Source organism: Macaca fascicularis, chromosome 16 (assembly GCF_037993035.2).
Source record: "Macaca fascicularis isolate 582-1 chromosome 16, T2T-MFA8v1.1".
NCBI lineage: Eukaryota > Metazoa > Chordata > Mammalia > Primates > Cercopithecidae > Macaca > Macaca fascicularis.
In genome coordinates, this window is record NC_088390.1 from 49922797 (window position 1) to 49936184 (window position 13388).

The 13388-nt window shown below is 46.3% G+C and overlaps 1 protein-coding gene across 21 annotated transcripts in view; it reads left to right on the forward strand.

Moving 5' to 3' along the window:
- C16H17orf67 (chromosome 16 C17orf67 homolog) overlaps positions 1–13388 on the forward strand; it is an 89717-nt gene that overhangs the window by 32615 nt on the left and 43714 nt on the right. For 8 of the 21 annotated variants that reach the window (XM_074019254.1, XM_074019257.1, XM_074019260.1 and 5 more), the window contains 2 exons: positions 6528–6664; positions 9894–10332. The exons of 12 other annotated variants lie outside the window; for them this stretch is intronic. In XM_074019254.1, coding sequence (XP_073875355.1) covers positions 6528–6644 — 117 coding nt within the window. In that variant the 3' untranslated portion in view covers positions 6645–6664; positions 9894–10332. Of the gene's footprint in view, positions 1–6527; positions 6665–9893; positions 10333–13388 lie in introns of those variants that run through there. One more of the 21 variants, XR_012425620.1, reaches the window with a different exon arrangement.

The window sequence follows — 13388 nt, forward strand, 5'->3', positions numbered from 1 at the left end:
CCTTCTTAATGCCATAGGAAGGTTTCCATGATTTAGAATTTTTATGATATTGATACATGCCAAAAACAATTTAATCACATCACAAGTACGACTGAGTATGTCTACTCTTTCTTAAGGTGAAATGCCACTTCTCTGATTATTCTTCTGCAGTTTGTATGGACCCGTTCTATGCATACTTTGCAATGGTTCACATCCTATAATTACAGCACCAACATTTCCTTCAGGACAATATCAAAAACACACTCCAAGTTAAAAATCATTTCCTTCTCTATCCATTCTCTTTTGGAAGGAACAAAAAATAACATCAAGTTTTTTGTTTTTGTTTTGAGTTTTGCTTGAGTCTTCCTCTGTTGCCTGCTCTGGAGTGCAGTGGCATCATCATAGTTCACTGAAGCCTCAAACTCCTGGGCTTAAGTAATCCTCTCGCCTTAGCCTCCTGAGTAGCAAGGACTACAGGTGTGCACCACCATACCCAGCTGGAACATCAAATTTTGATACCAATATATGAGCCAACCCACCTACTACCTCCACTAAACAATATGAGGCAGGCCAATAAAGTCCCCACTCTCAGGGAGAGCTCACTGCCACACAGAATGACCAGGGAGGGCTACGCTGGGAAAAGTCTATGGAGCTTTGGGGACCCAGAGAAGTGGGGTCACGGGGAATCTGAGAAGGTTTCCTAGAGGAAGTAACATCTAAGCTGAGGTCTGAAAAGTCAGGTAAGGATGAGATGGGAAAATAAGAAGGTACAGGGGTGTTCTAGGCAGAGCAAACAACAGGTGCTTTGGAAGCCTTAGAAAGAACAGCAAGCATGGCCCGTTCAGGGAAATATGGAGAACAAAGCTCAAGTGTATTGATGGTGAGTGAAGAGGCTCAGGAGATGGGTATAGCTGGGTCATGAAAAGCCCTTAGCCACATTAAGGAATCAGAACTTTCTCCTGAGCCCAGTGGGAGGCATGCAGGCATTTTAAGTGAAGAAGCAATGTGGGTGAATTAAAAAAATGTATCACCCTGTGACTGGGCGCAGTGGCTCACGCCTGTAGTCCCAGCACTTTGGGAGGCCGAGGCAGGTGGATCACGAGGTCAGGAGATCAAGATCATCCTGGCTAACACGGTGAAACCCCATCTCTACTAAAAATTCAAAAAATTAGCCAGGTGTGGTGGCGGGTGCCTGTAGTCCCAGCTACTCAGGAAGCTGAGGCAAGAGAACCGCGTGGCCGGGCGCGGTGGCTCAAGCCTGTAATCCCAGCACTTTGGGAGGCCGAGACGGGCGGATCACGAGGTCGGGAGATCGAGACCATCCTGGCTAACACGGTGAAACCCAGTCTCTACTAAAAAGTACAAAAAACTAGCCGGGCGAGGTGGCGGGCGCCTGTAGTCCCAGCTACTCGGGAGGCTGAGGCAGGAGAATGGCGTGAACCCGGGAGGCGGAGCTTGCAGTGAGCTGAGATCCGGCCACTGCACTCCAGCCTGGGTGACAGAGTGAGACTCCGTCTCAAAAAAAAAAACAAACAAAAAACAAACAAACAAAAAAAAAGAGAACGGCGTGAACCCAGGAGGTGGAGCTTGCAGTAAGCCGAGATGGTGCCACTGCACTCCAGCCTGGGTGACAGAGTGAGACTCCATCTAAAAAAAAAAAAAGAAAAAAAAATCACTTTGCAACAGGATATGGAAAAATCAAGAGGGATTTTTCAGCCTTTTTTTATAACTTTCTTTTTTTTTTTACGTGACTTTAAGAAAGTAATATGTATCACTGTTGTGATAAAAATAAAAACCAATAAAGCTATTTTTGTTTTTTATATTTTAAAAACCCATTCTGACAAAAGACTTGAATGGACATCTACTGAAGAAGATATACAGATGGCAAGTAAGCATGTGAAACATCATACATCATTAGGGAAATGCAACTTAAAACAGCAGTGAGATGCCACTATACACCTATTAGAATGGCCAAAATCTGGAACACGGACAACACCAAATGCTAGTGAGGATGTGAAGCAACAGAACTCTCACTCATTGCTGGTGGAAATGCAAAGCGATGCAGCTACTTTGGAAGACAGTTTGACAGTTTCTTACAAAACCAGACCTACTCTTAACATACTATTCAATAATCACACTCCCTGGTGTTTACCCAAAGGAGCTGAAAACTTAGATCCACACAAAACCTGCACTCACATGTTTATAGCAGTTTTATTCATAGTTGCTCCAACTTGGAAGCAACCAAGATGTCCTGATGAGTGAATAAATGAACCATGGTACATCCAGATAATGGAATATTATTCAACCCTAAAACAAAATGAGCTATCAAGCCATAGAAAGACATGGAATTAAACTTCAATGCATATTACTAAAGAAAAGAAACCAATCTGAAAATTCGATTACATGTTCTATGATTCTAACTACATGACATTCTGGGAAAGGCAAAACTATAGAGACAGTATAAAGATCAGTGGTTGCCAGGGGTTGGGCAGATGAACAGGCAGAGCAAAGCAGATTTTTAGGGCAGTGAAACTGTTCCGTGTGATATTGCTGATATTGCAATGGTAGTGCTAGGGTTTGTATGTGGTTTGTTTGGCCCCACCAAGTCTCATGTTGAAATTTGATCCCCAGTGTTGGAGGTGGGGCCTTGTGGGAGGTGTTTGAGTCATGGAGGTGGATCCCTCATGAATGGTGGTAATGAGGGAGTTTTCACTCTTAGTTCCCATGAGAAGATTGTTGCAAAGAGCCTGGCACCTCCTCTTTTTCTTGCCTCCTGTCTCACCATGTGATCTGCATATATCAGCTCCCCTTCACCTTCTGCCATGAGTGGAAGCTTCCTGAGGTCCTTATCAGAAGCAGATGTAGGTGCCATGCTTTTATTTTTATTTTTATTTATTTATTTATTTTTGAGACAAAAGCTCGCACTGTCGCCCAGGCTGGAGTGCCATGGTGCGATCTCAGCTCACTGCAACCTCCACCTCCTGGGTTCAAGAGGTCCTCCCACCTCAGCCTCCTGAGTAGCTGGGACCACAGGCATGCATCACCACACCTGGCTAATTTTTTTTTGTATTTTTGGTAGAGACAGGGTTTCACCCTGTTGCCCAGGCTTGTCTCGAACTCCAGAGCTCGAGCGATCTGCCCACCTTGGCCTCCCAAATTGCTGGGATTATAGACGTGAGCCATGGTGCCCAACTGCCATGCTTTTGTGTAATACCAAGAGTGAGCCCTAATGTCAACTATGGACTGGTGATGGTGATGTGTCAATGCAGGTGCATCAACTGTAACAAATATCCCATGCTGGTGGAGGATGTTGGTAGTGGGGGAGGCTGTGCCTGTGTGAAGACAGGGGATATATGGGAACACTATATTTCTGCTCAATTTTGCTGCGAACCTAAAACTGCTCTAAAAAATAAAGCCTATTAAGAAAACAAAACAAAACAATAAAAAATTCCACGAGAGGAAGAAGGTAAGACAAGGGGTAGTAAGAGCCTGCAGAGGTTGTGGCAGGGGTCTAGCCCCAGGGCTGGGGCCTGGGCTGGGGCCTAAGCTGGGCAGAGGCAGCTGGGGTGGGTAGAAGGGATCCAGGAGCATTCACAGGAGTTAGGCTGCTTGGATGCTGGGAGAGCAAGGAAGAGGAGTGCGCTGAAGCTTCTTGCTTAACTAGTGATGTGGTTGCCATAAGCAGAGATATGATGAACCACCTTCAGTATGATAGGCAGTTCTTGTAGGCCAGAGATTGCACCAGAAGATGGAGAGGGAAGGAGGAGACCTTATAACTAAGATAAGAGGAATCACATTTTATTCTTTTATTTAAGAGAGGTCCTGTTGATTTATCATTTTTCTGTTTTATGCATCACTTGTAGCACATAATGCCGTGAGTAACCCATATACAGAAAATTCACAGCCTGAACTGGCTTTGGGGAAGACCAAGGCACGTTGGGAGGAGAAGGCTAGCCCCAAAGGCTGGAAGTGACATTCCTGTTGATAAAGGGCAGAGCATGAGCAAACTGAGAGAGAGAGGAGATGCAAAGACAAAAATTTCATGCAAAGGATGGGTGTATTCAGAGACTGATGAGCTGCAGGTTGCAGAGAGGCCCTATCATGGCCTTCTGTTATTTGTGCTGTCTCCTCCCTTCTCTGGTGGTAGCACACCTGCCACTCCTCATCATCCTAGCATTGACGTGGGTTTTCTCTGCCCTGACCCCAGTCCATCCTCCACCCTGCTGTGCCCCACTATGTGCTCAAGGAGACTGACCCCTGTAGACTGAATCCCTTGGTTCCCTGGCCGGCTGGCTTCTGATTGGGCCCTGCAGGAGACTGAGGGGAAGAGGAGGGAGAGGACGGGCTGTTTGTTCCCTGTTACCTCCTTGCCTTGCAAAGGCTGTGCTGTGCCCCCAAGACCACAGCAGCCCCACCCCCCTGGCCCCAGGCCTATTGGCTCCTCTAAGGGTTCTCCACCCTTGGCCCTGCAAACTTAGGCATGGTCATGGCTTCCCCGTATTGCTAGTCCCTGGGTGCTAGAATATTCTTTGATAGTTCCCTTAACCCTACTCACATGGCTGTGAATGATCTCTTCATTAAAGTCTCTTCAGGCAACCTTTTCAGGGAGAAATTGTGTTCTTGAGAAGCATAGAGATTAACAAAGGCTGTCAATGACAATTGTAGACCAAGGTGGGAAGGCAGGGTCACTCCCTGCTGTTGTGAGGAGTGGGGGAAGGTGGGGAATCCTACCCAAAGCTGCACTCATCTGCTGGCTTGCAAGTACATTATTCAGAGCCACAGACAAAACCCATGGGTAGAGGCAGGCGCTGACTCCTTGCAGGCAGACAGCACTGGTGACGTCTTTGAGGAGGAAGGTGGCCCTGGTGGGCCACCTTTGACCATTTTGGGTCACTCTGTCAGAGTGGAGCAGGGATGGAGGAGGGAGGAGGCATGGGGTGGGAGGAATGCAACACAGATGTGTGAGACAGACAGAGGGGTCAGGAGTCTGCGGCAGCCTTGGTGGACAATGGTGAAGCCCTGACCTAGGGAAGTGGCAGAGATGAGGGAGGGCATCTGAGAACTATTCAGGAGATAGCCTCAACGTTCTAATGCTCAGTCCTATGTTGAGTTTGAGGGTGAGGGAGGCAATGACAGTTCATGTTCTGGAGTGGGTTCCTGAGTAGATGGAGATGCTGGCCACAGTAAGGGGCAGGACTAGTCAGGGCAAGGAGCTGCTTTCGGTTGTGGACAGATTAATGTGTAGGACTGGCCACCTTTCATAAGAATGGAATCGTACACCGTGTGGTCCTTTGTGACTGGCTTCTGTCACTTAGCATAATGTTCTCAAGGTTCATCCATATTGTAGCAGGGATCACTGCTTCATTCATTTTAATTGCCAAATAATATTCCATTATATGGAAGTAGCACATTTTATTTATCCATTCATTTGTTGGTGGACATTTGGGTTGCTTCTGGTTTTTGGCTGTGACAAATGATGCTGGTGTGAACATCTGTGTACAAGTTTTTGTGTGGACATTCATTTTTTGTTTCTCTTGGGTATATACCTACAAGTACAGTTGCTAGCCAGGAGTACAAATGGTAACTCTATGTTTAATATTGTAAGGAGCTGCCAGACTATTTTTACAAAATGCTTCTCTATTTCTAGTAACATTTTTTATACTTTAAAGTCTTTTTGTTTGATATTAGCATAGCAACCCTAGCTTTCTTCTGCTTATCCCTTGTCTTTTAAAAAAGATGATTTTATCAGAAATGCATATAGCCATAAGTAATATATTACATGATTTAGTTATACATATTTGAACTTTATAAAAATAGTGTCATGCTATAAATGTAGTTACTTGGACTTTTCACTCAATATGCTATTTCTAAGACCCACCTATGTTGTTGTATATAGCTACAGTATAATTAATTTATGTTCTCTGCTGTGTAATATTCCATGGCATAACCCTACCATAATTTATTGATTCATTCTCCTGTAAGAGTCTATTTGGCATGTTTCCAGTGTTTTGCTATGACAAATTTATTGCTGCTATAAACATTTTTATATACCTCTCCTGATATAAGAGTTTCTCTTGTTCTCAGAGCAACTAGCAATATAACTATTAGCTAGGAACTTGTTAGAAATGCAACTTCTCAAGTCCCACCCAAGACCCACTGAGTCAGAAACTATAGGATAGGCCCAGCAATCTGTGTTGTAATAAGCTCTCTGGGTGACTGTGGTATCTGATAAAGTTTGAGGTCCACTGAAGTAGGAGTGAAATTTCTCGATTACAGGCAATCAGTTGTTTTCTGAAGTGGTTGTTCCATTATTTCATGGAGATCCACCTGCTCAGTACTTAGTATTGTCAGACTTCTTTATTTTGCTCACCGGGTGGGTCATACTGACTGATCTTCCCTACTGAGAGGCATGGATGTGGCTGTCGATTTCTCCTTCCTGCCTGTCCTCCCATCCTGCCCTGTCTAGGGGGCCAGAGCCACGCCATGCATGCTGACCCCTCGGCTGTCACTGTGGATGAAGCCTTCTTCAGTATGGTTTGTTTTGACAGGAACACATGCACCACCTGCTCGCCCTGGAGCATCGCGCCGAGGAGCAGTTCCTGGAGCACTGGCTGAACCCTCACTGCAAACCCCATTGTGACAGGAACAGGGTTCATCCTGTGTAAGGGGATTAGGACCAGCCTCGGTACGTCTCCTTCTCTCTCCCAGGCCTCTGTCTGAGGGAGTGGCGGGGGATATAGCATGGCATGGGCTGGGAGATTTTCTGGACCATGCCTCAGGGGGACCAGCTGGTTAGCAGTTTAGGGGTTGGAGTGGGGGTGGCAAGAGTGAGGCAGGAGACATAGTGGGGAGCCAGGTTGAGAGGAGCGCTGGGGGACACACAGGGGAACCTAACTTTTATTGAGTCACAAAGTGATCCCAAATGAGGAGGGATGTGACCCTATTTGCCATGCAGAAAACCTCTCTCTGGACCCCAAATCTGGAGAAGTGTATTTTGTTGAGACTCGGGTCTCTTCGGGAGGGCTCAGCATTCGTGGAGTCAACCTGTGACATCTGCCACGATCATCGCTACTGTCATCAGGATCAACAACTTCTTTCCCAGATCTCGCTCATGTTCCCCACTGCCTTCCTGCAACCTTCAAGGCTGCCAATCTGCCCAGCCCACCCTCTGTCTTTCCCTTTTCCCGGGGTTTCTGTTTTCAGCCTACCAGCAGGGGACTGCCCAGCTTTCCCCCCACACCCAGCATGCCCCCGGCTCTGTACCTCTGTGCCTGGATGAGGCCGTTTGCTTCTCCCTGTCTGTCCTCATCATCTTCCCCCCTTTCCAAATCCTGTTAGATAAGGTAGAAAGATTCCTTCAGAGGGTAAGCCCAGTGAATTTCATTTCTTCTCTGTAAGTTTTATGGACCAAGCAGGACAAGATATAGTCAGGTAGTTTATCTTTGTGGTGAGAGAAATCTTATACCTTTGTTGTTTATTTTGTGCTACTGTGAATTGACACAGGTACACTCCTATTAATCACTCTTTATAATATAACATAAATTGCCTCATATGATCCTTTTAACACCCTGGTGTCATTGCAGGGTATGCACTTTAACCCCATTTTAAAGAGGAGCTAACTGAGCATGATTAAGCTACTAACTCATGCTAGGCAGTGGTTGGTATGCTAGGCTTCTGACCACCATAAATCTGCATGCTTTATGTGGACCGTGTTGCACAGTCCTGTGTGTGTGTGGGCATAGAATCACTCTGAGGAAGCTTTCACAGATAGTGAGAGGATCACCTGTTGGCAGTGGAATAGAAGTTCTGCTTTTGAGGGATAGGAGTGGGCTACATCCCTCTTCTAATTCTTCCAGCTGCTGGAGCTCTATTCTAGGTGAGGGTTCTGGTGTGCCTGGGCTTGGCTCCCAAATCCCAGGGTGCTGGCCTCCCCTGCACCAAGGGCCTTTGTCTTTTAGCACTGGAAGCCCTCACTTGGCTTCTTCCAGAAAACAGAACTGTGGAGTAATTGGATGCTTAAGCTCTGGAACTGGCCAGAGCTGAGTTTGACTTTCTGATTTCCAGCTCTGTGCCCTTGGGCAAGTCACCTAACCTCACTGACTCTTTGCTTCTGCCTCTGTAAGTTGGGGTAATAATGATGTCTAGGGAGCCTGGTGCATAGTAAGTGACTCTAAAAATTAAAACACTTATTAGTGTTGTGCAGTTGAAGTTAAAGGGGGGGTTTCTGGGTTCAGCCCCACAGTAGTACCCTCCAAGGGGTGACTGAGGCCTCTGATTCTTGGTAGGACAGGCACTGCTGGTGAGCCTGGGTGCCTAGCTCCTGCAAACACAGGGTTCCGCAGAGGCCTCACTCCAGGCAGCTCCCACTTACGTAAATACAAGGAAGCGGTGGCTGGAGAAATGTGTCAACTTGGAATTGGGAGTCAGACAGACTTCAGATAATGAGTCCTCCAGTCACTGACTGAATAACCTTAGAAAAAAAATGCCTGATTGAATAGTTTCCTCATTTGTAATGTAAGGATAGTAATGGTTCCTTCCTTATGGTTCTAGGATTTAAAAAGTCAATGCCTGGAAAATAGTTAGTGTTGCCCTGGCACACATAGGAAGTGCTCAGAAAACGACAGCTGGATGGTGTTTCTTCTTCCTTGGTCTACTCTTCCTCTTCCTTAGTCTCCTCCTTTTCCCCTCTCCTCCTCCTCCTTCTTGTTCTTTATCACCATCATCACAATCACCACCTCCACCATCATCACCATCACTACCACCGTCACCATCACCATCACCACCATCACCACCACCACCACCACCATCATCATCACTATCACCATCACACCACCACCACCACCATCACCACCATCATGACCATCACCACCATCATCACCATCACCCCCACCACCATCACCACCATTATCACCACCACCACCACCATCACCACCATCACCACCACCACCATCACTACCACCATCACCACCATCATCATCACTATCATCACCATCACCACCACCACCACCATCACCACCATCATCACCATCACCACCACCACCATCACCACCATCATCATCATCACCATCACACCACCATCATCACCATCACCCCCACCACCATCACTACCATCATCACCATCACCACCACCACAATCACCACCATCACCATCATCACCATCACCACCACCACCATCACCACCATCACCACCATCATCACCATGACCATCACCAACACCATGACCACCACCACCACTATCGTCTCCATCATCACCACCACCACCACCACCATCCCCATCATCACCACCACCACCATCATGACCACCACCACCACTCTCACCACCATCATCACCGTCACCACCACCACCATCACCACCATCACCACCACCACAATCACCACCATCACGATCATCACCATCACCAACACCACCACCATCACCACCATCATCACCATCACCACCACCATTGTCCCCATCATCATTACCACCACCATGACCACCACCACCACTCTCACCACCATCATCACCGTCACCACCACCACCATCACCATCACCCCCATCACCACCGTCACCACCATCACCCCCATCATCACCATCATCACCACCACCACCACCATCATCGTCACCACCGCCACCATTATCACCATCAACCCCATCATCACCACCACCACCATCATCGACACCACTGCCACCATCATCACCATCAACCCCATCATTACCATTACCACTATCACCACCACCATCATCATAATCATCACCATCACCACCACCACCACTATCATCATCATCACTACCACCACCATCATAACCATCATCACTATTACCACCAGCATGATCACCATCATCACCATCACTGCCACCACCATCATCACCACCACCACCACCACCACCACAATCATTGTCATTATCCTAATGTTATTTTCTTGTTCTTTTTCAGCAAGCATTTTAATAGACAACAACCTGGATAATGTTGAAACAAGACAAGGCTGCTTTTTACATTTGTTTTTAAATTGCGGAAATGGATGTCTTCAGACCTTGTGAACTGTGGGCATATCAAAGATTGCCTTGGAAATGGCAAATATATATATTGCTTCATTTTACTAACCTGCATAAGTCACTGAAACCAATAGCTTAAAGCATAGACACCTGCCAAAGGTCTTTCCATCAGTTTGCAAGAGTGGAAACAACTAGAATCTTACCTGGGGCTGATGGAGCTGGAACTCCCAGACCCAGAGTTGGGGCAGGCTGCCTGCCCTAAGGAATTTGGGGAATCCTTGTTCAGAGTAGTGAAGCATACCACTTGGGGTTGCTGAGTTGTTTTGTCATCTATTTTTTTTGCTCTTCTTTTCTGCCCTAATAAACATTGGTATTAAATTTACTTTTAGTGGTCTCTTCCTTTCTCTCTCTCTCTCTCTCTTTTTTTAGATGGAGTCTCACTCTGTCACCCAGGCTGGAGTGCAGTGGCATGATCTTGGCTCACTGCAACCTCTGCCTCCCAGGTTCAAGTGATTCTCCTGCCTCAGCCTCCCGAGTAACTGGGACTACAGGCACGCGCCACTATGCTCAGCTAATTTTTTTTGTATTTTTAGTAGAGACGGGGTTTCACCATGGTGACCAGACTGGTCTCGAACTCCTGACCTCAGGCGATCCACAAAGTGCTGGGATTACAGGTGTGAGCCACTGTGCCCGGCCTCTTTCTTTCTTTATAAATATTGAAACAGAGATTTCCCTCCCTTGTTTATCTTTGTAAATCCAGCATCAGAAAGCTTACTGTTCTTTGAATGAATGAAAATACAAACACCCAGCAATTTTACACAAGGGATATATATTTTTACATATATATATAAAATTATTTGCCTAAGGCCAACTCTGGAAATAGGGCCATTGCTTAATACCAGTTGTACACCCTGGTCTTTAGCAAAGGCAACATTTCTTGTGAAAAGTGGGTTGCAGTTCCTGTATCCCAGAGGCCCTCACCTGCCCCACAACCTCGGGATCAAAGATTGGACAATTAGAGGCCAAAAAAAGCAGAAATTTGGAGGGCAAGGGAAGGTGGGCCAAATGGTTCTAGGGAAAGAAGAATCTGGCATCCTCAAAAAAAGGTAAGGAGGGATGCCCACACACCCTGAGCTACAGAGGAGGGCTTGTCCCAAAGGAGGTTGGGTGGTGTATTAGTTCATTATTGCATTGCTATAAAGAAATACCTAAGACTGGGTAATTTATACAGAACAGAGGTTTAATTGGCTCACAGTTCTGCAGGCTGTACAGGAAGCATGATGATGGCACCTGCTTGGCTTCTGGGGAGGCCTCAGGAAACTTACAAACATGGTGAAAGGTGAAGTGGGAGCAGTCACATGGCCAGAGCAAGAGCAAGAGAGGGAGTGGGAAGACGCCACACACTTTTAAACAACCAGATCTTGTGAGAACCCACTCACTATTGTGAGAACAGTACCAAGGGGATGGTACTACACCATTCACGAGAAACTGCCCCCATGATCCAATCAGCTCCCGCCAAGCCCCACTTCCAACATTGGGGATTGAATTTCAACATGCAATTTGGGTAGGGACATAGAGCCAAACTATATTAGGTGTGCTCGTCTAGGGATGAAGGTACTGAATCTCTCAATAATAATAATACCAACATTTTGGGTCAAACTCTGTACAGATGGTCCCTGACTTCTGGTGGTGTGACAGTGATATGCCCTCAGCCAAAAGCATACTTCAAGGACCCATACAACCATTCTGGTTTTCACTTTTAGTACAGCATTCAATACATTACATGAGCTCTTCAACACTTACTATAAAATAGACTTTGTGTTAGATGATCTTGCCCAACTGTAGGCTAATGTAAGGGTTCTGAGCACATTTACAGGCTAAGCCGTGATGTTTGGTAGGTTAGGTGTATTAAATGCATCTTTGACTTCCAGTGGGTTTATTATGATGTAACCGCATTGTAAGTCTAGGAGCATCTGTACTATCCCCAACTTATAGATGAGAAAACTGGGGTTTATAGAGTTTAGGCAGTGTATTAGTTTTCTATTTTGACTGTAATTACTTAGTGGGTTAAAACAACACATTAATTATCTTACGTTCTGCATGTTAGAAGTCCAAAAGGAGTCTCACTGGGTTAAATCAATGTGTCAGCGGGGCTGCATTCTCTTCCTCTCTTCCTCTTGGGGTGAATCTATTTCCTTGTCTTTTCCAGCTACCCGCCTTTCTTAGCTCCTGGCTCCTTCTTCCGTCTCAAAGCCAGCAATGGTGAGTTGAGCCTCACATCATATCACTTTGCCTTTCTCTTCTGCCTCCGTCTTCCACTTTTAAGGACTGTCATGATTACGTTGGGCCCTTTAGATAACTCAGAATAATTTCTCTGTCTTAAGGTCAGTTGATTAACAACTTTAAGTCCATCCACAATGCTAATTCCCCCTTACCATATAAGGTAACATTTTCACAAGTTCCAGGGATTAGGACATGGACATCTTTGGGGAAGCCATCATTCTGCCTACCTCAGGCAGGCAGTTTGTTCAGGTTCATACAGCTGGTGGGTACAGGACCTGGGATTTGAACCTGGGAAGCCCCTCACTACTATGCCTCCCTCCCCCCCACAAACACTTTGCACCTCTGCCCTAAACTTGATATTCTTATGCCTTGAATGAAGTAGTTTTCTAGACCGTGTTCCTTGAGGGCTGAGGATGTGTCTTATTAAGACTCAACTGCACTCCTTACCTAGCTGGGATGTCATTTGAGCACAGGCACCTTCCATGGGCTCTGATATTTAGTGCCAGGACTTGTCCAGGGTACATGGAACAGTGGTGGACAGAACGCTCCCTTAGTCCACCTCCCCACCTGCCTCTCAGAGTGGTTTACAAGAAGTAGGAGCTGAATCTGTGCATGTGGGACAGAGTGCACAGGAATGAGACTAACAGGTCCCAAAAGAGAGAAGGAGGGAAGCAGAATTAAAAATAAATCAGACCTACAGGGAGCCAGGGTCCTGCATCCAGGAAGAGAAGGAAGGGCGTCCTTGAGGTTCTAAAGACCCTGGGTATGGCCCACATATCAGGGGCAAAAACTTCCTTTAAGAACAAAGAGGATTCTTCATCAGTCACATACAGCCTCGTTCTCAGCCTCCTCCTCTTGACACACAAAATATATCTGTTTACCCTGAACACACTCTCCTGAGGCCCACAGATGAAGGGGCTGAAGTGCAGCAATTCACAGTGAGCTTGCTGCAACTTCACACCCCCTTTGCCCACCATCAAAGTTTCTCAGAAGGCAGGTGAGTGACAGAAATCTTGAAAGTGGTGGACAGCAGTAATTGATAATCCAGGCTTGGAGCCAGACTGCCTGCATTCAAATCCTCGCTCCACTGACTAGCTGTGTGCCCTTGGGTAAGCTGATTAACTTCTTTGGGCCTGTTTCCTTACTGTAGAAT